The 27,993-nt window shown below is 39.1% G+C and overlaps 1 protein-coding gene across 2 annotated transcripts; it reads right to left on the bottom strand.

The window, feature by feature from the left end:
* On the bottom strand, positions 1–25,825 carry LOC119795964 (substance-P receptor-like). Of its 2 annotated transcripts, XM_038304230.1 has the most exons (7): positions 25,471–25,825; positions 21,995–22,170; positions 19,730–19,924; positions 12,991–13,141; positions 12,645–12,841; positions 12,370–12,469; positions 1–1,460 (listed from the first exon to the last, which is right to left on the bottom strand). In XM_038304230.1, exons 1-7 carry the CDS (start codon positions 25,690–25,692, stop codon positions 1,251–1,253), a joined length of 1,251 nt encoding a protein of 416 aa, XP_038160158.1. In that variant the 5' UTR covers positions 25,693–25,825; the 3' UTR covers positions 1–1,250. The 2 variants fall into 2 exon arrangements, with proteins under 2 accessions (XP_038160158.1, XP_038160159.1); XM_038304231.1 differs by lacking the exon at positions 19,730–19,924.
* Positions 25,826–27,993: the final 2,168 nt, after the last annotated feature.

The raw sequence follows: 27,993 nt of genomic DNA, 5'->3' as shown, positions 1-27,993 counted from the left end.
TTAGATAGAAAACTGTGAATCATTGTGACTGGATGATCTGGTTGAACTGTAAAGTGCCTTGAGATGACTTGTGTTGTGAATTGGCGCTATAGAAATAAACTGAATTGAAATTATTTAACTTGCTATTAAATGATCGCACTGTTTCCCAGCTGTGAACGTAACACCTCGCTCCATTCATGTTGCCCCGCTTTTCGTATTTAATTATTACTTTATTTTACTAGATAACATTAAAAAAGGTCACTTTGCAGCACATTGGAAATGAGATAATAGCGTATAATGCATGTATGTGATCCATTTTCAAAAACAAGCTCTTACCACAACAATCACTTTATGCAAACTCACTCTGTATTGTTAAGTATAATTAGAGTATGTTTTTATGATATTTTATCCCAGTTTTTATCACACAATTGCACGGCTTGTGCAACACATATTTTTTAAGGAAAAAAAAAAATAGTTGAACTGCAAGTGTTTTACAATTAAAAAAACATGTTGAAAAAAATCAAACTTACATCAACTAAATCTTATTTTACAAATGATACACTTCAACATTTTTAATTGACGTGAGCTCATCGTAACGAACTGTAGCGGAGCTCTGCGCTCCACCATATTTCTTCCACTCCGCTTACATGCTCTGCCACTGGGCCAATTTAAAAATATCCTTGGCAAGAGATTGGATAGACTCTAAATAGATCAGCAGTCAATCAAAAGGCTGGATACAAACACAAAATACAAACATTTGCATGTTAACCTGTAACATTGACATTTCCTTCTATGTCTGTAGCATTAAACTTTAATAACCCTGGTCCTAACAGATGGAACTTCTCCCTTTTACATTCATTGTTTCACCAAAGTCTCTGTCATGCTATGTCCCTTTTCCCATCTGTGAACTTCTATATTTAGCTGAGCCCGTGACCTGGCTGCTGCAAACTGAACCCTGTTCCACACATTGTCAAAACAAGGGGCTAAACTTGTCCAACAGGTGCTGGCTCTGTACCCGTGGGTAGTCTGTAGGCAGTACACCAACCCCGTCTTTAAACAAGTTGACTTTATACTGTTGCCAAGCAAATAATAAGGGTCCCTCTCTGCTCATGAACAAAAGGGATAAAGACGCTAAGCTGTGGAGTTGATTAATGATGAATGACACAGCAGATGCGTGTATAAAATATCTCTCAGGTCTCATACACAACCATATTGTTTCATGAGATTAATCAGGGATGAACATATTACAGCCATGTATTTTACATAGGTCTCTAAGTACCGGCTTTCTCCTGTGACAAATTGGAACATCTCCACACGTTGTCCCGGTTTGTGGAAACATGAGAGGTTTTGGGCAGAGTGTCAGAAGCTGAGCCGTTCGTTGTGACATCCACATGAGAATGAAAGTCCGCATCAACAGCTGTCGCCTCGGTTGCTGCAGTTGAAACAACCGTCTCCATTCGGCTTGCACGGTATATGCTGACCTGGAAGCAGAGAGGGTAAACATTTTTTTTGGGGGGGGAAGATATAAATACACCCAGTCAGAGTAGAGTTATTTACCATGGACTGAAGATAGATGGCAGCGTCCTTCAGCTCAATTTCACTCTGAATTTCTCTTATTCTATCCAAAAACTTCCAAAACAACCAAGTTCCCTAACACGTTGGGTTTCTGTGTGAAATATAAACAAACAAAAAAATTAAACCCCATTTCGATTTAGAAACAGCACAAAGACATGTGACGTCTTCATGTCTTTGTGCCTCCATGCAGGGGTCCAAAACATCTTGCGTGGTCAGCCAGGCCAACAATTTACCCTAACGACCCCCCTTTCAGAGGCATAGACCAGTATTGGGTATTGCAGGCTAACTAAGAACCCAAATGACTCCCCATTCCTAATGGGTGGACCCGTTCTTCCGGTTCAATTTGCATGTTTTCTAAGCCAAAATAAGGCTCTGTTCTTGGTCCACTCCATAAAGCTTTGAACTTTAGGCTATTTCTGACATTTTGAATTGAAAAAGCTTCCTGGATGGGAAGCGAACCGTCTTCAAACTTGGAAACAAAGTCCTGTGGATTGTCTTTTTTACTTTTTTGGAAAGTCTTCATGTGTATTAATATAATTGATTCCAGGGATACAGTGGGATGAATGAAATATATAACTATCAAATAAAGACAGAAGCAACTACTAACACTTTGATATTTAAATACTGAATGTAAATAGTTACATGAGTCAAGGTTTTACAGATTTTAAGCTATATTGATCCGGCCATTCGATTAGAAACATTGGCCATTTCTCAATATGTTTACTTGTGCATTCTCATGTACTTGTGATCAGTCTTACCTCTAGTACTCTTCTAATTAACAAGAACAGCAGACCAAGAATGGACAAAGTCCAGGGATGTTGTTCTTGCCCCTTTACCCAGCATGCATCAGAGCAGACTTATCAATTCTTGAGATTGACAGCTATCCCATTATGCACTGTGGCAGCTGCAGCTTCAAGTGGAGGATTAATTGAGCTCTGAGTGTTAAGTTAAAAGTTCTCTTTTCTGTTGCCATTGGTCTAAAAAAGTATGTTTAAAGATCATTTGAGGTGAGAACATTATACTTTAAAGTGTCACTATATGGTCCATTTGCCGATTTAGCGCTTAATTTAAAAAACAATTTCTGAAGTTGAGAGGACCGCGTCAACCAGCGGACTTCCGAGGCTAACAGCAGTCAGGGCTAACGTTAGCCCGTCTGCAGTTACCCTCTCTCTGCATAGCTGTGTCAGGGTTCTGTGTGCTGTGCTGATTCTGTACCACAGGTGGTTGTTGTTGACAGGTGGGCGTGGCCCTGCACCTGCAGCTCGTTGGGGCTGCCCTGCTGGAGCTTAAGAGGAGCTTTCAGTCAGCTGATGGACGCCAGAGTGTTAAACCGTTGTGGTAGGCCTAGGCCTCTGTCCTGTCGACAGATCCTCGTTAACCTGATGTTTTGGATTCCTGGTTCTAACTTGTCTCCTGTCTCCCTCAGTTCTTTGTGCTCTGGATTGCTCATCTTGCTCTGTCTCCGTGCTCTGAAGATTGGTCTCTAAATTGCTGCTGATATTTTGCTCTGGTGTTCTGGCGTGTACAAGAGAACTCCTTTCCTGGATTCACATTGATTCCTTCAGCTGCTCCTCGAACCTGCCTGCGCTGTGGTGCTGCTAGGGCCCCCGCCTACGTCGCACCTGCCGCTCAATCCCCTCCTCCCATCGGAAAGTTGTGAGTTACAGAACCCTTTCCTCCACTCACCCTCCCCGGATAGGTTTTCCGTACCTGGCAGTAAGCGAAGCGGCAACAACGCAGGTTCTCCTAACTTTCTTAGTTTTAATCAGTTTCCTCTTTCCTCCCACAGAGCCCCAAACACTTTCGTTCCGAACTTCGCCTGCGGCTCCCATTCTGAACCATTCATTGTTGCGTGTAGCCTAAATAAACATCTTAAACCGCTTCTTGTTCTCCGTCTGCTTTTCCATGTGGGCCAAACACCTTAAAACCATGACAAGCCGTGTGTGAAGTACCGCTAGCCCTGACCGCAGTTTTTTTGTTTTATTTGGCAAAATGTTAATTTGATTATTGTTTATCTGACTGTGTTCATTTGTTTTCTCACCATGAGAAAAAAACAGGAGGTGAAATGCAGCTTCAGACGAGCTGAGTGTGTGGTGATTTGATCAGTACGCTTCTCTTCCAATATTGACAATAATGACCCATATTTATGCTGCGTGCTCCTGGTCTCCCCAAGTACATACTTTCCTGTGTTCTTCTCAAGAACATACTCTGCGAGGACATGAGTCCGTACACGTGTTCTTGTGCATTGAGAAACAGCCATCATTTTAACAGTCAATGACGTCAAGAATCTAGATGTTGTGCAGAGGCTTAAAGTGACTATGAGGAAGAGGAAAAGAGGGATTCAGGTTAATCTAAAGGTGCAATGGGAACTGCTAATCTACTGGGATATTTATGCACAAGTGTCTCTCAGGTACACAGAAGGGTTTTGGAAGAGAAAATGTCGAGTCAGTATAATTTTTGTGTCTGAATTGCCTGTCTGATGGTTTTAGAGGAGATTTAGCAAGAATATTTGTTAAAACTAATTCTTGGAATCAAGGTATACAGAGTACTATCTCTAAACATAGCATTTAGATTTTTTAAGTAGATGGGCAGAGGTTTTAAATTTGGCATGTAAGTAGATCTCCCAAAATCATGAAAAAAAGTCTCTTGGTTGTGTGCTCTAAACCCCACAGGAATACGGCCATGTTGGGTCATAGGTTGATTTTTGGCAATTTAGTTTAACTGTAATTCGACACTCAGGGATGAATGCAAGAGCGGGCAACAGAAATCAGTTTGTCCATTCACAAGCCAGAAATATCAGGAAATCCAATGAAGGAAAAGGTAATAGTGTTTTTTAGTCTGATTTCCCCAAAGTCTTTGACCCAAGTTTGCAAATTGCAGTTGCTGTGGCAACTGAGCTCTATCACAAGCAGGGACAATCTGCTCCCTTCCCTTGGGCTTTAATGTACTCACAGCCTTTTCTTCCTTCCTAACTCTTGCAAAAAAAAAAACAGGAGTTTGGTCTGTATTAAGTCGGACCTGTTCCCGGTGCATGTTGGACTCTGCTACGGCTACCTCCTGTTAGGAGTTAACAAATATAGGAAGTTATTATATTTCCTTCACATTTTTGGATCTGGTCACAGCTCCAGATATGCGGACTATCTACAGTACAACACACTATTGACTGGTTGTGGGGATGTTAGACATTTTTTTTTTTGTCTTTTACCATGCTACATTGGGCACCTTTTTATAGAGTATATTTTCAATGGACTAAAGCTGGACACTTTGCATAGAAACGATGGAGCTGAAATTCAGCAGTTTCAGGAACTGGGAACTGCTGAGTTTGGGGAGTGCAGAAACAAGTCAGGGTACAATCTAGTGTTGCGCCGCTGCCATTTTTTGACCCCGATACCCCATACCTGGCTGTGCAGTATTGGCCCATACCAATACCATACAGATACCATCAGTTTAAAATTGATGTGTGTGTATAAATGAAGACTAATACAAAGTGAATCCAGTAGAACTTTTTATTACCTACCTATAATGAGTGACAATAGTTGAATAAACTTTTGGCTCTCAAAATGGTATCGGTGCCCTATTTGTTGGTACTTAACGATACAACCATTTTAGTGCTGGATCGGCGCCCCGCCTGATACTGGTAACGGTGCAACAGTTGTACAATCCTGTGCCGTGAACAAATGAACATTTAAATATGACATTCCACTTGAAGGGAGGATTCCCATCTTTGACGATCTGATTCTTTCTGCCTCTCTGTTATGATGCTCATAAAACATGTAAAGACTTATCCATCAGGGGGTGTGGGGACACCTGGACCCCAAGACTCTTATGGTTCAAGGCTGCTGTGATAACAGAGGGTAACCTAATGGACTTGTCCTAACACTGTTGTCACCAGTCTTGTTCGTAACATTTGTGGAAAGAATTTCTAGGTACAGCTAGGGGTGTAAATATTAATTGTTTTGTATCGACGCATCAATCCAACAGCCGACGATCCGATGCATCGACACCGCAATGGTTTGGATTCATGTTTTTCTTTCCTCTGGTCTATTTTTATCCATTTGCTCCTGAGCGTAATTCTGAGTCCTGTGCTGCAGTGGCGCTAAACCTATTTTGCCCTTCTACGTTGCTCCCTTTAGCCACTACCCTCTTCCGCATGCACACACAACACACGACAGACATGGCGGAGGAGGTAGGCAAGGAAAAAGATGATGACTTAAACACCCTTTGCAGGTTCAAGTCATTTGTGTGGAAGTATTTCAGGTTTCATGAGGATGGCAGAAAACTGATGCAGGATATGGCTATATGCAGAACTTGTCCTTGCGTAATTTGCTACTGTGGCAAGACATCCAATTTGTTAGCTCACCTGAGAAGATGGTGTCCAAGGCGAAGACAAAAGCACAGCCCTCTACATCGCCACTGACAAAATTCCCTCAGAAGTTTTCACACAGCTCTAAGAGGGCTAGGAATATATCCAAGGCAATGGCGTTCTTCATATGTACCGACATACGTCCCTATTGCGTTGTGGAGGACGAAGGCTTCCGATACCTGCTCGACACTCTGGAGCCGAGGTATCGCATTCCATCACGACAGCACTTCAGCCAATCATTGATTCCAAAGTTATATGCCGAAGTTCATGATTGTGTTATTCAGGAGGCACAGCATGTAGTTGTAACATGTGACGGTTGGGCTTCCTGCACTACAGAATCCTTCATCAGGGTGACATGCCACTTCTTTCACCATGGCTGGGAAATGCACAATTATGTGTTACAGATGCGTGTGCTGGCGGAGACAAATTCAGAAGTGAACATTAGACATGTCCTACGAGCTGCATGTGAAGAGTGTGGTCTGAGTGACAAAGCATCAACCCTCTTCATGGATAATGCATCTAATATGAAGAGGGCTGGGTAAGAGGCTGGGATGTCACCCCACATCACGTGCTTCACATACAATCTGTCTACTCAAGATTGTCTTAGGATCTCAGCCACCAACAGGCTTTGGGGACGAGTTAGGAGAATTGGGAGTTTTTTCCATTGCAGTGCAATTGCCACTACAGTGTACAAGCAAAAGCAAAAACTGCTTTACCTCCTGTGCCACAAATTTAAAGCAGACGTAAAGACAAGGTGGAACAGTTCATTCTAGATGTTAGAGCGGTTTCTGGAGCAACAGCCTGCGGTGACGGCAACAAGTGACATTCACACTCTTAATGGAAAGTGACCTAACCACAGCAGAGCAAATGGTTAGCTTGTTGGCCCCACTGAAAGCTGCCACCACACTCATGTGTGAAGAAAAGCAACTTACAGTGTCAATCATCATTTCAAATGTGCACCAGACGACACTCATTTGATCAAAGACTCATGAAATGAGTCTTGGCTGAGGATCTCTGAGAACGGTATGTGGACGAGGAACCATTCTTACTCCGAGCAGCTACGTTGGACCCCAGGTTTGAAAAGCTCCCGTTCCTGAGAGATGAAAGAAGAAACCAAACCTTTGAAGGCATTGCTGAAGTAGCAGTACAGCTGAAGGAACAGAGGGTAGGTTGTTTCTCATGATATACTTTTTAAAATACAGTTAAACATTTATTTATCATTATTAGTTGTAGTTACTAGTTGTAGTAGTGGTTGTGGTGTTGCTGAGTTTTAAGGTAATACATTGAGCTGTTGTGTGTCGTTCTTATGTAGTGGTAAGTTGGTACTTATGTTAGTTTATGTTACAGAATGAAACAGAGGCCCAGACCCAGAAAACACCTCCTTATGCCCAGATGTGTGATTTGTGAAAAACTGAGACTATGGAAGGTTCTACAAATATTCAGATACATCATAAAGATCCTACTTTAACCTACTTATATCACATATACTTCATAAATATTATATAGATATTATATCATACATGCACATTTTATATATTTATACACACACACTTATGTATATATACTAAAACTGTACTATATGACTAAAGCCTACTGTCATATTATACTTTCACTGTAACTATACTCCTTTTCTTGTCTTATTTTTGTTTAATTTAGAGACACCCCCTGTTTCCAAGAAAACAAAAGTATTGGTTGACTTGTTTGGTGACTCCTTCAGCACTGAGGACCAAAGTGTCAGGAAGAACACATCCAAACAGCTAGCCAATGATGAAATTAGGCAGTACAGGTTGCATCTCTGAGCCTGGGTGGTAAGGTGTTAGAATCATCAGGCCAAGTTTCCTGACCTGGCCAAGACCTACTTGTACATACCTGGTACAAGTATACCGTCAGAACGCGTGTTTAGCACAGCAGGTGACATTGTGCATTCAGAACGTAGTGTTTTGTCCTCTGAGCATGTGGACCAGCTGATTTTTTTAAAGAAAAATCTGTCAAGAAGCACAATTGAAAGTATTGAACTATAACAATGCTGTAGTTTAATGTTACAGCTTCACTAACTGTTCTCTTTTCCTCAACCCTTCAGTATAAAACAGAAGCATTGTTACTTTTAAGTGAATTAAGTACATTCCAACTTTTCTGTTGCTAGTAGACATTTTGACTAATTTTGCTGACTTGGTGGAGTTGTGGAGTATTGTTATTTCATAGTGAATGAAGTGCAGGGGTATTTTTAGTTAACATTTGCTGTTAGTGCACACTTGCACTCATTGCACTGATTTTGTTAAGTATTGCTATTTTATAGTGAATGTATTATAGGCCTATCTTTGTTACTTAATCTGCTAATGCACTTATGCACTCCTTGCAGTATTTTTTGATGCAAGACATTTCAGAATCTATAACACAGAGGCATTATTATTTTTCAATGAATGAGGTTTTCATAGGCCTAGGTTGAGTACAACTTTGCTACTTCTGTTATTCGCGTTTGTTTCTCAAATAAAATGAATAATGATATTACAGGTTTCATTGATTTATTTCCAATTTGAAACATTGCCTAGCCTGTAAGGTAAAAAAAAAAAACTGTTAACAATTAATCGAATCGAATCGTATGGTGGTGTATTCTTGAGTATCGAAAATAATGAAATCATTGGGTCAGGAAATTGATACTGAATTGAATTGCCATGATGGGTGTGATTTACACCCCTAGGTGCAGCCTAGGGTCTGAGGATGAGAATCAGCTCCTCCAAGGCCATGGTTCAGGCCTGGAAAAAGTGCTTAATGTCCTTCAGGTTGGAGGAAAGTTCCTGTCTCCAGTAGAGGATGTCAAGTATCTTGGGGTCCTGTTCACAAGATGGGAGAATGGAGTGGGTGATCGATAGACGGATCAGTGCGGCTGCCGCTATAGTGAAGAAGCTGTGTCTGTTGAGGTTAAAAAAAAAGTAACCTAAAAAACAGACCAACGGACTTTGTTTCCAAGTTTGAAGACGTTTTGCTTCTTATCCAGCAAGATTTTTCGATTAAAATGTCAGGAATAGCGTTGAGTTCGAGGTTTTATACAGGAGCCTATGGAAGTAAATCTGTGTCGCTGGGATTTGAATTAAAAATGCCACTGAAATTTCAATTTTGTATGTTTGCACTTACTGTTTCAGTGTTAAAATATATTCAGAACAGATTTTTGGCCTAAAAAAAATCAATTGTCATTATTTCTACACAGTTGAAATTTAATTTGTTATTTTCTCTAAAAGCTAAAAATTCACATTACTATTTCAAAGTGATTACATTTTCAAAACTTGAAAGTTTCACTGTCAACGGTGAGTTTATTACTTTCATTTTTCTGTAGTTGAGTTAGCGTTAGCGTGCATGACCGGCTCCGTCTTGCTGGTTTTCCTTCAATATGAGCACCACAAGCGTCACGTCACGTGACTAAGAAAATTTAACGGGATTGGCTGGGTGTTGGACGCCACAATCCATTGCTAATGTCTGTGACCTGAAGTACACTTTTTACACTGAATTTAGACGCCGAATTTAAGACAGTGAAATAGAGCCAGTTGAATCTCAGGAGGCTGAAAATATTGACTTTGAATTTTGAAAGGTTGAATTTTTTTTATATGCAGATTTTTTTAACACAGAAATATTAAACTGAAAAATAAGTTTTGAAAATGTAATCACTTTGAAATAGTAATGTGAATTTTTAGCTTTTAGAGAAAATAACATTACATTTCAACTGTGTAGAAATGACAATGAACTTCTTTTTAGGTCAAAAATGTGTTCTGAATATATTTTAACACTGAAACAGTAAGTACAAACATATAACATTTAAATTTCAGTGGCATTTTTAATTCAAATCCCATCGACACAGATTTTGAAAACATGCAAATTGAAACCAATGAATGGGTCCACCCTTTTGGAATGGGGGTCGCTTGAATCTTTTCTAAGCCTGCATGCCCCATATCTGTCTAAGTCTCTGAAAGGGGGGGTTGTTAAAGGGAACTGTTTGCCTTGCTGAATAGGCAAGTCTGTCAAGGTGAATAGAGAGCTGAGCCTAAAGCCACAGCTCTCAATTTAGCGGGACATCTATGTTCCTTCTCCCACCTTAAAGTCATTAAATCTGGATCTTAACCAAAAGAATGCATTTCACATCTGTAGTGTGAATGTAATTAGGTTAAAGCTGGAAGGTAGGAGGGTTTGAATCTACTACAGCCTGTAACTCTAACTATTTAAATCAGTTTCATTGGAAGGGTTTCAAAAATGTGTGTCATGGGTTAATGTTGTAATATAATTAATATAAGCTCAATTTATAAAGCAACCCCTTGCTTTTCCTTCCTTCTACCTACAGGCTTTTAATTAGCTTCATAACATATACCTCCGTCCTTTTTACCACTAACTCAACTTCTAAGGCCACACTCACACTGCAGGGCTTAATGCTCAATTCTGATTTGCGTTGCCATTCACATTTCCAAATATATGCGAATTGTATGAGATCTCCTCTGAACTGCATTCATATAACCTAAGTGTCCTGCATGCACAGTAGAGGACGCAATTGTAACCCAGTGTTAAAAACTGTGAATAAAAATATAAATATATTTTGATTAAAAATATAACAAAACATTGATAAAAACATTTAAATATAAGTTCATAAAAATAGTTCAGAAATAGTTAAAAATATATCAAACGTAATAATAGTAAAAGAGTTCTTCTCGTTTTGATATAATTGTGTGTGATCTACCTAGCAACCATTAGCTGTGTTGAACAATATCAGCATTAGCCAATAAGTTTAGGTTCCCTCTCCCAGCCTGTGCTTGGCTTGTGTCTGCTGCTCAGACGCGCCAGAGACGCAGGCTTGGAGAGATCGCTTGTCCGAGGTGGGGGAGCTAGCGCAGTAGTAGCAGCCTTTTTGTTGAAAACACTTGGATTTTGATGAGTCCGAAGGCTTTGAACCACGCAAGCTGAAACACCCCTAGCTATGAGGCACACGTTGCGCAGCTTGGTTTTTTGAGAGGCCTGGATTTACGAAGAACAAGGCTCTCCAGATCTGGATGGCGAGTCAAAGCCTGGAAGCGAACTACCCAGCGAACTGGTATTTGTGATCCGACTGGTCACAATCACACAAAGGAACATTGAAAGACTGAGACGAACATTGAAAGACTGAACGAACGTTGAGAGACAAACACTTTAAGACTAGGGACAAAGACTTTGGGGTTATTTTTTTTTATATCAGGCGCGCTTTGTTTTTTTTTTCTTTTATTGTGCACATTTAAAATATTGCAATTAAATGCAATTTGTTCATAATTCTGGTGTACATGTCCTTTGTTGCTACACCCTCTGGCACTTACGAATCTAAAGTCTTCTGATTAGGCCCAGCTGTCCCTTCTTCAAGCTATATCAGTTCATGGTAGCTATATTGCCATCATTACATAGCCAAAAGGGTACAAGAAGCACCTTAAGTGCTACACAATGACGTGACAAGCCAGTGTGCTCTGTGTTGACGGAAGTAAACATGGATGGTAGTGCTGGAGCCCATCTAGCGATCTTTTATAACATTAAAAACACAATCTTTTCAATGTGGTTAAACATAAATACTACTGTTCTCATCATCATCCACAATGGTTATTGTTTTTCTTGACGCTTCTGTGTAGCAAGACGCACAACAGTGACCTTTGTTAAGTATTAATGAAGTTCAGGTTGGATGAATGCGACCTGGCTGTTCAGACACAGGTCGCATTTGATCAGATACGAATCGGATTCAGGACCACATAGCCAAGTGGCCTGGGTCACATGGGAAAAAATCGGATCCATGTTTTTAAGGCTGTCTTGAAAAGATCAGATGCAGGTCCCATATGGACACTTCAGGCTGCTGTGTGAACGTAGCCTAAGTCATACCCCACCCACCAGATGCTATGCAGATGTCTTTGGGCAGCCAAGATTTTTGTGACTGCGCTGGCTGTGCACACCAGCAGGGACAGTCAGACATCCGCAGATAACAAAAAAGGCAGGTCAAAACAAAGGCAGGAGATAAAATCAGGGACAATTTTTTCTTAGAAAAACACCCCATTAAGAAAAGATCTGCTTTTTTACCCGCTGTTTGGATAATTCATCTTTTAGGGACAACAAAAGATATAAAACCTAAAATAATATTCGTTATTTCCTTTCAGTTTTGTTCTCGGTTCTTACCTCTGAGCCGGCTGTGTAGAAACCAGTGTGTTATGACTCCCCTTGAGCTCTAATGAAAACGCTATATCTCTTAATATCTGTACAGAGGTACAACTGGGCTAAAAATAGTCTGACCAGGAGCAAAGGCCTGTTCAGAGGAAGCTGCTGTGATGCACAGACAAAGAAATGAGCATTTCGAGCTCTTATAACCCCAATGGGAGATACATTTTCTGTAAACTGGCACGAGTAGCTGGTAAAAGCAGTACATAGTTCATGTTTAGGAAGATATATTTTTGTGTTCGTAGACAGACCTGGGTTTGCAGGTAACGAGGGGATTTAAGCTCCAACAATTCCTCTTTGTTGACAGTAGGAGCACAGCAACAAAATACCTGCTGAAAGCCTGCTCTGAACCTGCCGAGAGAGAAACACCAGGGATATTTCTCAGTGGGTCGGATTAATAAACAGAGAGGATTGTGCACTCATACCCAGATTACAGCCAACTCATATGAAATAGAAACAGATAAACACCCACGCTGACAGACGACTCGCCTTTTGGACGGTAAGCAGCTCACCCTGATAAACCCACCTGCTGTTTAGACAGTAGTAGATGATGGGGTTGTACATAGTGGAGCTCATGGCCAGCCACATGATGGTTAGGTAGACCTGCTGGATGTAGCGCTCCTCAAAAAGTTCAGGGAAAAACTGGTGCAGCAGGAAGTAGACGTGGTAGGGCAGCCAGCAAACGGCAAAGGTGCACACAACCACGATCATCATCTTCACCACCTAGCAGGGGAAGCATGCAGGCGAGGTGTATATAATCTGCTTAATCTCCTCAGCTGTTTGGTGTCTACATTTTTTACAGGAGGATTAGGACGACATTGTGTTAAAAGATGTTGTGCAGTGATAAACGCTGTGCTGTTGTTTTGGGTCACCTTGCGCTTGGCCGTGAGTTGCTCCGCGTAGTGTTCGGAGGAATCTCCGGGAATCTCGCTCGCCCAGAGTGTGACCGCCACCGTCATATACGCCCATCCCATAATGCACAAGGGCAGGAAATAGATCAGCACCGTCACACACACATAGTAGCTGCAGCAACAGAAACAGATATAAAAAAAAAAAGAAAGCATATCACATCTGAAGGAACAGCTAACACTGCAAAGGCCTGTTATAATTTATCCATCTATTTTCCGTCATGCGTGTCCCAAGCGGGGTTGCGAGTTGTGCTGGTGCCTATCTCCAGCTGTCTACACCCTGGTACCCCTAGGACAGGTTGTCTGTCCATCACATAGAGACAAACAGGATAAACAACCATTCAGATACACACACACCTAAGGAGAATTTAGAGAATCCAATCAACCTAACAGTCAGGATTTTGGACTAAGCCGGAGTACCCAGAGAGGACCCACGCATGCAGAGGGAGAACATGCAAACTCCATGCAGAAAGACCCTGAATTTGAACCCAGGACCTTTTTTCTGCAAAGCAGCAGTGCTACACACTGCCCCACTGAACAGCCCAGCTGTTATAATTCAATGTTTTTTTATTGTTTCTCTGAAAAAAAAAAAATACACAAAATAAAAACCTGTTAACGCTTTCTTTTACAGTACATTAATAACAATAATAAGGTAATAACAAGGTAATAACATAGCAAGTCACACAATAGTACTTGGTAACAAAAAAATTTTTTTGGTAATTACCCCAAAATTAACGTATAATAATATTTGAAAGTAGTTACCTGCATTTGATTACTACAATTGTATGTTACTATGCAACATTGCAGACTTTTCGTGGATAATTACCATTATGTTACCACACAACAGTTTCTATTATTTCTTTATAAGCCATTTCCTACCAATGGCTTACAAAGTAAATTGTAACTTGTGATCGGGTAAATAATGCCTTATAAAACTGAACTCCAGTTACATATAAATAAGAGTTTAGTTAAGAAGATCGGATTGCTGTGTTCTAGGTTTGGTTTTCTGTTATATGCCAAGTAATAAACTGCATTTTGCTAAATAATAACACATTAATTTATTGCTGTCGGTGAAATTACTGAGTTACCTGGTAATAAGGGTTTTAAATCTAAAAAGTCTGACGTTACCTTGTCCGCCTAAAATTCTCTATAAAGTGTTTGTTGTTACTTAGTAATGTATTGTAACATGCTATGTTAGTAATAGGGCTGGGTAAAAAAAATCAATTTTATCAATTTTGAATTGATTCCTTTACATTTTTGCAAAATCGATGTCTAGGAAATAAGATCGATTAGTTTTATAGTGATGCACGTGACGTTCACATTCAAATGAGCAGGAAAGATGCTCTCAAGATTAGTTCATGCCAAGACAGCTGCAAATATAGCAAATAGGTTGACTGAAGACATTGACAAATGGGGGCTGACCAGCAAACACCCTGTAGTTGTTACAGACAACGCTGCAAATATGGTTTGTGCATTGGAGATAATGCAGCTCATGCATGTCTGCTGTGTCACGTCTGCTTGTTCGAGTGAGGCTTCACTTTTTCCCTTTTCACAAACAAGTTTGCACTTTTGAGACAGTTTTGTTCATACCTCAATTTTAAACAGTCTGATTTACAAGTTTGTATTTGTGGTTAATATGACAGGAAGAAATAATATGCATGAGTATTTTGAAACACAGTTGAACCACTTTTATTATTGTAAAAACAGATTGAATCGAAATTAATCGATTTAGAACTGTATGAATCAAAATCGAATCGATTCAGGACTTTGGCGAAAATACCCAGCCCTAGTTAGTAACATGTTATCACATGGTTATTGATGTACTGTAAAAGAAAGCTTTACCAAAAAAAAATCACCTATTTGAAGACCTTAAGATTTATGAAAATCAACCATACTTTGCCCAAATTTTCCCCGTTTGAAATTTTAGCATTTTAAAGGAATAAGAAGTAGGCGTGGTCAAACGCCCCCTAAAATCAGATGGGCCAAACATTAAGTCGCAGAAAATCTAAATTTGGCAGACATGTTGGTCCCCCATAGTCCATAAATCATAGTCAAAGTCTCCTAACATCATATCCTAAAACCAACAGGAAGTCTACCATGTTGGGTCAAAGTTTGTTTAGCTATTTTCTATTTTTGTAAATGCTGAACTTTAACAACCTGCTAGGGTTTTTGAGCTTTCAACTTCTGGAAAAAAGCCTACAATCAACGCAGGTTCACTAAAACTTGATAAACAGACAGAAAAACATTTCTGGTCTAATGAATATCACTTTGAGCTTCAGCTTTCAAATGGTAGGGTCAGATGGTTCTGTAGGTCTGGTGTGATGGTTGTAAACCTCTGAGCTCTTACTAACTGAGCATCACTTTAAAACTGAAAGAATTAATCAGATTCATTTATTCACATTGTTGAAACAATTAATTTGGTAATCAAATCAAATGATTTGCTGGACTATTCAGCCTCTAAAACATTTGCTGAAAGAATAACCAACTCAGTTCAGTAATTAATCCCAAACCGTTCAATCAAGGGTTTGAATTTATGTTTTTGCTTTAGTTTTAGGTTCAGGTTTTTATAATCCAGTAAGGTGTGAAACACCTTTGCTACAAGATTATCAATCTCTTAATTAAAAAATAATCTACAAACAAGTCAATTAACAAAATGTTATGAGAAATAGTTGAGTTTTAATTTCATATTTGCACTATTTACAATTTATTTAAAATGTGCAATAGTTGTTCATTAGTAAATAAAATATGCTTTTTGAGAAATGTTAATTTTATTCAAGTGTTTCTTATCAGAAAAAATAAATAAATAAATAACCCTTTATTATTTGTTATGTTCATCCCTTTGTGATGACACTTTTAGCTTTGGTTTCTTCCACATATCATCTAAAACCGGTCTTATGAATATACTGTAATTATGACTTAAGTTCTTTTATGGCCATCGGCTCTAATAAAAAAAAAAAAAAGAGGACTGGGACAATCATATCATAGATGTAGAACAAATCTGCAGCAATTGTGTGATTCCATAAAATCAACAAAAAGAATAACTAAATTAAAATCTGGGTTTTACAAAAACAGTTTTACAGATTTTCTCAGTTTATCCTGTCTTCTCACTATAGTTATGCTGCTATAGTTAAAGCCTTCAGCTGATCCAAAATGCTGCAGCCAGAGTTCTGATGAAAATGAAAAAGAGACATCACATCTCTCCTATCCTGGCTTCTCTTCATTGGCTTCCTGTTAAATCCAGAATAGAATTTAAAATCCTCCTTATCACATATAAAGCCTTAAATGGCCAAGCTCCATCTGATATCAGAGATCTGATTGTTCCTAATGTTCCTAACAGAGCACTTCTCTCTCAATCTGCAGGTTTACTAGTGGTTCCTAGAACTTCTAAAAGTAGAATGGGAGGCAGATCTTTTAGTTATCAGGCTCCTCTCCTGTGGAACCAATGACCAGTTTTAGTCCGTGAGGCAGACACCCTGTCTACTTTTAAGGCTAGACTTAAAACTTTCCTTTTGATAAAGCTTATAGTTAGAGTGGCTCAGGTTATCCTGAGCTATCTCTATAGTTATGCTGCTATTGGCTTAGACTGCTGGAGGACATAGGGACCCCCATTTCATCATTCTGCTTTATTCTCTTTCTATTCTCCCACACTGCAGAATCTGTTAGTTCAATCTCTAACGTTCTGCTCTCTCTGCTTTTCCTCAGAGTAGCTTTGCCTCGTCTGTTCCTGTTTGGCTGTGACGTCATCCTGGAAAGAAACATCAGCTGTGCTGCTTCCATCAACACCTTTGTTTATAGATGCTGGAGATCGGCCTGTTTTTCAGTGTAGTCCTGTTTCTCTGACTGTGACTGGGTGGATGTGCTCTCTTCGTCCTCTGGCATGGGAGCTGCCTTGGAGCTCGTCTGCCTGGCTGTGTGTTTCCTTGACGGGGCCGCCTTTTACATCTGCTTTTTGTATCTCTGCTTCTGTCTCCTTGAACCCCAGTCGGCCTCGGCAGATGGCCGCTCACACTGAGCCTGGTTCTGCTGGAGGTTTCTTCCTGTTAAAAGGGAGTTTTTCCTCTCCACTGTCGCTACAAGCATGCTTAGTGTGGGGGATTTTATTTGAGTCAATGAGTCAATGCAATCAACTGGTTTTCCTTAGATAGAAAACTTTGTATCGATTTGACTGTATGATCTGGTTGAACTGTAAAGTGCCTTGAGATGACATGTGTTGTGAATTTGGCGCTATATAAATAAACTGAATTGAATTGAATTATACAAAGTGCGTTAAGTGTCCATATTATCTCCGACTTCAAAGGCATTCGACTACAGATAGAAGGATCATATATGCTGAGGCTGCAAATTTAAAATGATCTACGAGGTGTGGATAACTTTAGACGTTAATCTCATGATCTGCAGCGAGGAATGAAAACATATTAGGAAGAGTTACATAAATAATTGGGAAATAAGAGGGTAAATGAAAGAGGTTTAGAAATTTTCTCTTAGTTTTACTCTGAAATGCCAACACAGGAAACATTGGTGACATTTGAGGACATTTTTGTTTTTCTTATACAAAGTGTCAGATATATTTGATATACATTACATTAGAAAAATTGTCCACTTGGAGCTTGTGTTCCTGCTACATGCAGCTGTTTAGGTCTGGGACTGGATCATGTGAGAGGATGCTCCATTAATAATCAGTCATCATTCTGCTCCATTCTATCTCTATTCTCCCACTCCACAGAATCTGTTACTTCAATCTCTAATGTTTCTGCTCTCTCTGCTTTTTCTCATATAAGCTTCGCTTCATTTGTTCATGTTTGGCTGTGACTCCATCCTGAAGAGAGAAATATCAGCTGTGCTGCTGCCATCAACAACCTCTTTTTTTTTGTAGATGTTGGAGATCGGCCTGTTTTCCAGTGTGGTCCTGTTTCTCTGACTGTGACTGGCTGGATGTGCTCTCTTCGTCCTCTGGCATGGGAGCTGGCTCGGAGCTCGTCTGCCTGGCTGTGTGTTTCCTGGATGGGGCCTTTTACAGCTGCTTTTTGTAAAAAAAAAAACGTTGTTTTGCAAGTCAGCTTGGCCAAGATTCCATTCTGTCTTTTTTTTTTCGTATTGCCGTGCATAAAAATTGCAGCTGCTGAAAGATGTCGGAATAATGTTCTGTGTACCGTTATGGTAACTGTACTTTTTCAATATATGAACCTAGTATTTTATAGGTTCAAAGAGACACAAAATCTTGTTTTTATTCATTCCACTGGTAGTCTGTTTTGATCAAATAGAAGTAAAGGCGTGCCTCTAATTCTGGCCTCCTTCCAATAATGGCCTAGATGTACCTGAGTGAAATAAAGGTCCCGTCCTATATTAGAGGATTTACGGTAATTTAGTACTGAAAAATAAAAATGTATTTTTTTAAGTCAATTTTAATAGATATTCATTGGAAAATCATCTGATCTGGCTCTAAGCTGTGCTCTAATCACCTTTTCCCGACAGAGATATTTTCAGAGTGTTTGTGCTTCAACCTTAACAAGCTCTTCCAGAAAACCTGGAAGAGCCAGGATTGTGTGTTTCCTGGATGGGGCCGCCTGTGGAGCTGGTTGACAAGTTCCTTTTGTATCTCTCCCTTTTTCTGTATGTCTGCTTCTGTCTCCTTTAACCCCAGTTCAGGAGGTTTCTTGCTGTTAAAAGGTAGTTTTTGCTCTCCACTGTCACAACAAGCATGCTTAGTGTAAGGAATTTCTGAAGAGTCTACGAGTCAATGCAATCAACTGGTTTTCCTTAGATAGAAAACTTTGAATCAATCTGACTTTATGATCTGGTTGAATTGTTTCTGTAAAGTGTCATAAGATGACACGTGTTGTGAATTGGTGCTATAGAAATAAACTAAATTGAATTGATTGAAATTGAGAACGAGACACAGTTTTTTAACAATTTTTTTGTTCAGGTCTCAGATAGAAAGTGGGAAATAACAACGGTTAGAACCTGCCTACTAAAAAGTAATGTTTCAAAAAGTTATTTGTCATAACTTTACTGCTTTCTGAAATGGAAAATCCAGCAGGGTATGCAGGAATCTACCCCAGAAGTTAATCTAGAAAATGTATGGAATAAATTTTGAATGTAATTTTTATAGGTTAATCTGAAAAAAAAAAAAAAATTCAAAATGTAAAAAATGAAGTTTCAAAAGAATAAAACAGCAAAGTTTTAAATAAGGAAGTTTTTCAAAATGTTATGTCTGGGTTGCATTTTTTCAGTTCTATTGATATGTTTTTTTCTTGCATCAATAATGGAACAAAATTCACTCCATAGGTTAGCACTACCCTTACTCTGTGAAACGGGGCAGTTAACCATTCAGTAGCTGGTAAACCTGTAGAGGACTGTTTTCAGTCCTATTGGCAAAATCTTACTTTTGCCAATATTGGCCTTAAAACAATAATTGGATGCCAGTTGTTGATTTTAAACTACATTAAAAGTTACCTAAACTCTAATTTAAAAACCAAACAAGCCCTGATGTTTGTGAAATTAGAAAGGCTAATGATTTTAATAGTTTTCACATAAGACAAATATTTATTTTCTTGATATTAAAATTGTATTATTTCCACAAATACTTTAGGAACCAGTTTTCTTTAATATGAAATAAAAAAGTATCTAATTAAAAAAAGTTAAATATGGAAGCGACAAAAAGATAATACTGTAGAAAAAAGGCAATGCCAGCTCATACACTCACATCTTTCTGAAGTCAACAGAGTTGTATTCTGGCCAGTCTATGAAGCAGACCGTGCGTCCGGGCAGCACTGCTGTCGAAGAGTAGAGATACTGAGGAAAGGCTAGGAGCAGAGCCAGCACCCAAATCACACCAATCACCATCCGAGTCTGAGTGGAAGACAGCCTCTGCTTCAGAGGGTGGATTATAGCCATGTATCTACCAAATAGAGAGACACACACAAAACATTATGGAGATTCTCTGAGTAGCCTCACTAAAAGCAATTCCATGATGACCTACTTTAAAATGCTTAATATTGTTAGTAACAAGTTTTCCTCCCAGCAGGACACTGTGCTGCTACCATCAAAACATGGGAGCTGGCTTGGGGCTCGTCTGCCTGGCTGTGCGTTTCCTGCTGGGGGCCGCCTTTTACAATTGCCTTTTTTTTATCTCAGCTTCTTATCTATGATTGCTTCTGTCTCCTTGAACCCCAGTCGGCCTCAGCAGATGGCCGCTCACACTGAGCCTGGTTCTGCTGGAGGTTTCTTCCTTTTAAAAGGGAGTTTTTCCTCTCCACTGTCGCTACAAGCATGCTTAGTGTGAGGGATTGTATTTGAGTCAATGAGTCGATGCAATCAACTGGTTTTCCTTAGATAGAAAACCATAAATCGATCTGACTGTATGATCTGGTTAATTGCATCTGTATAAACCAAATAACCAAATTTAGGAAAAGGAAAACAGGACTGGAACATGGAGCACAATGGAAAGATTTGACCATGATATTTATACAAATGACGGGTATACAGGGAGAGGAGATGGTGAGAATAAAGGAATTAGGGGAGGCAATCAGAAGAAGCGAAAACAGCTAAAAGTAATTAACCAAAGGTGAAGGGAAAAGAGTTTGCTGAAAAGGACTGAAGCCCGAGTGAAACCTTGCTGATGTAGCCAGCATATGCCGGACATCCCAGAATCTCCTAAAACACTGGCATACACTGAACTTTGTATGTAGTTTTTTTAATTTTGGGCACACACACACACACACACACATATATATATATATATATATATATATATATATATATATATATATATAAGATTAGATTAGATGAGCTTTATTGATCTCAAAGCGGAAAAATTCACTGGTCACATATTGGCCTAGTAATTAAAGAAGGTGCAAACAAGTAGGAAAAGGTGCATAAAGAATAAACAAGCAGTATACAATATAAATATAACAATATAAAGTATTCATAATGAGTCCTGAACTTATGTCCAATGACAGCCTAACTTATGCATAATGCACGGCATCATAATGCTCATGAAATTTCATAAGCCAGTTTCCTGAGGGGGGCAGCGATCTGCTGGGAAGCACCCGGCCTGCATATAAAGATGTCTTTGATCGCGGTATTAAATTACCTGCTGTTTACCGCCTGCCAAAAAAAAAAGAATAAATAAAAAGAAAAAAGAAAAAGACAGCAGGTTTGCTGTAGCAGCAGATTCAGCGTCATGTCTGCTAGGAAGTTTATTGGTGGTGGGCGTGAACGCAGGGAGGAGCCATCACACTCACATTCTCCCTCACCCTACTGTATCATGGGGGATGAAGTCTGGAGGAGAACTGATGGTTTCCTCCTGTGAACCCCCTTTATACCAAAAAAAATACCTCCCATACGCCATTATACAGTAGCTAGAAGTTAGAAACACATTCAGCAGCCGTCTGGAACACGTCACATACCTTAATATGCATTGGAGAGAAGTTCTTAGTAAGTTATGCAGAAGTTATGCAAAAGTTACTCATAGGTTTTAGATAAGCTAGACGCCACGACTTATGAGTAACTCACACTTACCTGTAACCTATGGCCCACGTATGGCATATGTCGGCAGACATACGTATGTCGATGTGTGCCAGCGTACTTCAGAGTGCTCATAATTAATACAAAACGTGCCCATAACGTATCCAACGTATGCCAGCGTTTTGCAAGATTTTTATCACGGGCTTGAGAAGAATAAAAGAGTAGCTACACCTTTTAGTCATAATCAAACATTTAAAACCAAAATAGAAGGTGTGAATGATAAAATCAGCAAAGTTAGACTAAATTTAATGATGACGATCACTTCTTCATATCAGCTTTCTCCCTTGCCATCATCTCCAGATATTTTCCCTTATACTGCTATGATTGATATGATGATATTACAGCTCAATCTTTCATTGGATGTTGCCACACAGTGTATTTAGAGGCATATTGTTTAATGACAGATTGTGATTCACTCACACATGCTTTAAAGAGAACACACCTGTCCAGAGCTATGGCCGTCATGGAGTAAATGCTTGCAAATATGGCGGCAATGGGGAAGAAGTTGTGGAAATGGCAGTAAATCAATCCAAAGTACCACTCATTGTGAACGGCATAGGCAAAGTTGATCACTGTGTTGAATGCTGACATGGCAGCTTCAGCAAAGGCAAGGTTCACCTGCAGAGGAAAGAAATACATTATTATGATTCATACACCTAAAATAGTTTATAATATCCATATAAAAAAATAAACCAGTTGTGACCATGGTAAGGATCCACAAAGATTTATAAAGGGGAATTCAGAGTAGATTTCTCTGTCACTACATGTTAGTCCTGATAACTGTCCTTTTTTGACATTTGGTTAAATACTGGAAAAAAGGTTGATTCTAAGGTAAAATAGTATAATGAAGCAGACAAAATTAAAACACTTTGTGAATTTAAAGGTTTAAATTTCTCTTTAACATTGCAACAAACAGCTTCAATACTAATCCCACTCATTTTGTATTACGGTCCTTCTCTCTCTCTCTCCCCCTATAAATCTATATATATATATATATATATATATATATATATATATATATATATATATATATATATATATATATATATATATATATATATATATATATATATATATATATATATATATATATATATATACATACATATATATATATATATATAGAGATAGATAGATAGATAGATAGATAGATAGATAGATAGATAGATAGATAGATAGATAGATAGATAGATAGATAGATAGATAGATAGATAGATAGATAGATAGATAGATAGATAGATAGATAGATAGATAGAGATAGCAGACATGGATCATTCCCTCAAGTGTCTTTTTGTTGACGGCGCTCCATGTCAGCTGCTGTCTTAGATGCTGAAACCAAACAGCAGCTCTTTCACAGCAGTAGTATTTGTTCTGGCTTTTAATTGAATTTATCCCAAGTTGCTGCACAGCTAATCTACACCACATCTTGAGATGATGCCAAATACTTATCCCCCTTTTCCAACTAATTAGTCAGTAAGAAGTGTTGAGAGAGACAGGCTGGGGAGAGAAGATGTATTGTCAATTGTAAAGTCCTTTGAATTCAGAAGGCGGTTGGTTGCCAGCAGTCAGGAGCTGTCCAGTTCAGGGAAGCAAAGCAGGGAACCATTAACGATGAAGGAGGATGCAGCACAGGAGGCTGGGGTGGGGAGAGACTGAGTGTCTGGTCAAACCCAAGAACGCACTGGTACTGGTTCAGCTTGTTGACCTAAGTTATCTACAGTCTGGCAGTTCTGAATGTGACCTGAGATTGTTATAAGAAATTTCCAAGAAATTTCCAAACAGCGCTGACGTTGAAGCTGGTGCTTCATCATCTCTCTGTAGTTGCGCTTCCCATCAGTTTTTCCTCATTTCCTTTAAGCTGATTTATAGGCTCCCCTCCTTCGATTAAGTTGAGCATTTATTAAAAACACACGCAAATGTTAAAGTACCAATAGAAATGAATACATGTTTGAATAAATAAAATAAATATTACAAAAGCGTAATAAATAGGAGAGATATACATTTATGCCTCACCATATCGTTGGTTATATCATAATATAATATATCATATCAATGGTTTAATTTATTTATTAGCTTTATTTTATAGCAAGTCTATGTATTTATTAAGGGGAGTGGCAGCCTAGTGGTTTAGGGCTTGGGTTCCAGAGATTCTGAATTCAAGCCCCACTCCCACAGACTGCCACTCTGTGTCGCTGAGCAAGACCTTTAGCCTCACACTGCTCCCTGGGTGCCGCACAATGGCAGCCCACTGCTCCCCAAGGGGATGGGTTAAATGCAGAGAGTTAATTTTATTGTTCTGTGACAGTGTAAAGAGAATAAAAGCCAGGGGAAAAAGCATTTATTGATTTTTAAATAAATTTCTAAATGTCCTCCACTGTGTTCCACCTGTATCAGCTGCTCATTCTTTCTTAGATGAGCAGCTACAACTCATCCATAATCGCTGGTCCAATTCTTTGCATTAGCAAGTGTTAAACTGCTACAGTTTTTTTTTTTTTTTTTGCAAATGTAGAGAAAACCTCTTGTCTAAAACTGAAACGTGTGTGTGTACCTGTCTAGCCCTCAGAGTGAGGACCATTTTTACAATTTCCCCATCAAAACTGTGGACCAGTTGTTGCAAAGGGAGGACATTTTGCTGGGCCTCATGTGCTATTTTGCTAATGGTTAGGTTCAAGGCTATGGTAGGATTCCTTTACCTTTGGGGTTCTTCTTAAAGAAGTCTGGTCAGCGAAGAATAATAAATGCATATTAACCTAAAACTAATAAATTCACAGTGATTTAATGAATTTAGCGTTAATAAGTAAAACAATGAAAATGATCATTTTCGTTGCGATCACTGAGTCTGGGAGCGGCCATTTTTACCCAAATATAGTAACCCCTCCCTCCTGCCATCTTCCAGCAGTGACGTCATGCTGCGGTAAGCCTAGCGCCATTCTCCCCGCTTTACAAGCAAAATCAATGGGAACTACTAGACACATCTGCAATCAACAACAATTATTGAAGATTTCCAGAGGACTTCACCATTGAAATTCACCAGAGCTATAGTGAAACTGACAATGCCCACGTGCATGGCAACTGGATGTTGGAATACATCGGGTAAAAGTGAAATAAAACAGTTATTTCACCTTTCTAAATCCTCATCCTCCACGGACGGGTTTGTCATTGAATTGCCAACTTGAAGAGGGAGGATTTGCCATCAAACTTCTGGCCAGAGAAAAAACACGTAATATGTAGCCAACATTTGGAAGAAGAATGTTTTCAAGATGACTTGGATAATAGCGCGTTGTGACAAACACCAGATACAGCACTGGGACTTGATCAACAGCCGATACCGCACCATGACGTCACAAACCAGTAGATGGCAGTAGTGTTCTTTGACAAACATGGATGCCTCCAGTAAAGCACATTTAGATCAAAATTATTCTTAATTAAAAACACTTATCATTTATTGGAAAGTATATAATAAAATCGTATTTTAAGTACTTTCAGAAGTTCAGAAGATTTCTCCTTCTCCTATCATTTAGGTAATGAATGATGAACATTTCAGAAGAGATTGTTGTAGCCAAATGTGAATTATGATGATTCGCATTGATGGGAGTATTTTAGTGTGACTTCTTTGGTGCTGCTGTTTTCAAATATTTTTTATGAACTTAAAATGAAAAAGCAGACTACATTTTGTTATATTTCTCAGTGTAAATATACCCATCAAATGATCACTTGTGTATTTTTTTTGAGAAAACACTTTATTTTTTATTATTTCACTACAACCAATCAGATTTTACACGGAAATCCGCTGATTTTGTTAAATCACTGCACCTCCTGAACGTTTTTCATTATTTCAGCCACCGTAGGAAGCACTTATTTTTGAGACGTTGTACCAATAAGTGAAATTTCTTCACTCTCATTTCAGTCAGAACTCACCAGAAAGTAATTGGTGACAGTCCTCATGCGTTTATGCGCCAGAATAATCCAAATGACCACCACGTTTCCGACCACAGACACCAGCACGATGCCCAAATAAGCCACGGCCCACAGCGCGATCTGCCAAAGCGGCTGGACGAACTTGTTGAAGCCGTCGCTGCAGTTTGCGGAGACGTTCGCGCCGCTACAGTCTGAGGCGTTAAAGACTTCCTCCATCTTCATGGCATTACCGCATTATCAGAGCTTCCAGTGTAAATATAAACTCAGATGTTCATGCTTGAAACCTGGGACGTGGCTCCGCGCGTCTCTGCTGGTTTTACGCAGCGCGCGTGCAGCGCTCCGCTGTTACCAGTGGCACCAAAGGGCTTAACGCAGCAGGACACCATCTAATCACGCACTTATAGTCACCTCCTCTCCTCAATCAACAACCATGATTCATGTAGACTCTGTAGAAGCTCCTCCAGGTTATTATTGCTGCCAGAGCAAAGTAAGCAAACCTGATTTATATGGAAATGCGGTCTAATCCCTGCAAACTTAATCTGAGCCAGTTTGATTAGATTGTTTTATATAATGACTTGTTTTAATGTAATAACAGAGCAAGCAAGCAGGAATAAAAAAAATCGTAAAATGAATTTAATTTTAATAATAATAGAAAAAAGGCAATCTCCTTGCCTGAAAAATCAGTTTTCTGTGAACTTAAAGGTGTCAGGGCCGGACTGGGAGATTGCTTCAGGCCAGGACTCTGACTGACATCACTGATTTCTTAGGTAGTGAAATAAAATAAGTCTGGGATCTGTTTTGCTTTCTGAGGACCCAACAGAAAAATTAAATAAGCTTTTATCAATTAAAAATTAAGCTTTGATTTCATGTTCTGCTGTGACCCACATCCAGAGGCGGATTTAGAATATTTGGGGCCCTAGGCAAAAACCGGCAGGGGCCCCTCTGAATTGAGAAGACAACACATAAAACAGACCCATTATACAGATAGAAACTTTTTTAATACAATAGACATTCATTATTCTACATTTTATCCCTCTCTGCTTGTCACTTTTCTTTTTGTTTTCCTCTCTATGTTTTGTACTCTACTGACTTTCAACATATTCTCATTATCAGTTTGTATGAAATCGTACGAAAAGTTATGCACAGTATTTCGTACGTTTTGGACGTTTTTCCTCGAAAAAACAGATCAGTGCGCATGCGCAGGCAGACAGACGAAAAAAGCAGTTAGGGTTAATTGTATGTTAAATTCTATGTTATTGAATGGTGCGTAAGATGTGCATGCACAAGGATATCTTGTCTCGAGGCAAGACGTAAAAATACGACGAAATAAGATGAAAAAAACGTCTAAAACGTACGAAATTACAGTGCATAACTTATCGTAAGATTTCATACGAACTCATAATGGGAATACACTGTGACTTTTCATGCCGTCTCAAAAGGAATGAAACAATTTTCCAACCACTAAGCTCACTTAGGTGATTGCTCCTTCTTGTGATTCCAAAAAGGCGACGGCAAAAGTAAATAACCCAATCCTTCTTTTCACTGCAGACAAGCCATGATCTGCTTATCTGTTCTCTATTTTTCATTTGTATGCATACCTCACCCCAACCCTTTTTATTTGGCTGAGACACACTTAATATTATAAGCATTCTGATGGCATTTTAGCGAAAGGATTTTTATCACAAACATAATTAATGTGCACAGATAAGGAATAGTTGTATTAACCATACATAAACACAGTTTTATGGGGCTCCCAGGAACTTTGGGCCCTAAGCAACTGTCTAGTATTGCATAATGGTAAATTGCCCACTGCTCTCCCTGTACAAATGAAGAAACTTATAACCAGTGTGGTCACCTATTTTTGGTGCGTCTCACATGCAGTGTGAGGGATTGCCTTCTAGTCAATGAATCGATGCAATCAACTGTTTTTTTTTCTATGATAGAAAACTTTGAATCAATGTGACTATTGTCAAAAAATATAGATTTGTCCTCCATTATATATTAATTTATCCTATTTACCCACTCTAAACTTTCTCATTTTTTGCTCAATCTGTTTCACTTTTAACGCCACACAATTCTCTGCAGGATGTTGTTTGTAGGCCAGATATAGCTTCTTCCTATAATAAATTTGACTCTGACTACTTTTCCACTGTTGTAAGTAACGGGGAACGAATGCTTCTCATGCAGAACAGGGCAGATTGCTGTGCCATAAGGGCTGTATGATGAACTGTTCTCTCTTTGCAAATATATGAATAAATGCACCTACTAAGTGAAATCCATCAATCTCTGTTTATTTAGCTAGGGTGAATAGTTGAATACTTTCTCCTCACTACACTGTATGATCTGGTTGAACTTTAAGTGCGTTGTGATGACATGTGTTGTGAATTGGTGCTTTATAAATCAACTGAATTGAATTGAACATGCACTATGTTCTCAGATCAAAGACACCTTATTCCATTCCCAAATCTTTGCCACGCACATAATGAAGATGACTTCCTAAAATCCCACTCTCAGGCAATCTGA

Source organism: Cyprinodon tularosa, unplaced genomic scaffold, assembly GCF_016077235.1.
Source record: "Cyprinodon tularosa strain WSP-4 unplaced genomic scaffold, ASM1607723v1 ctg529, whole genome shotgun sequence".
Classification (NCBI taxonomy): domain Eukaryota; kingdom Metazoa; phylum Chordata; class Actinopteri; order Cyprinodontiformes; family Cyprinodontidae; genus Cyprinodon; species Cyprinodon tularosa.
Note: the sequence above shows the minus strand (reverse complement) of the source record. Positions and strands in the feature narration are given on the sequence as shown.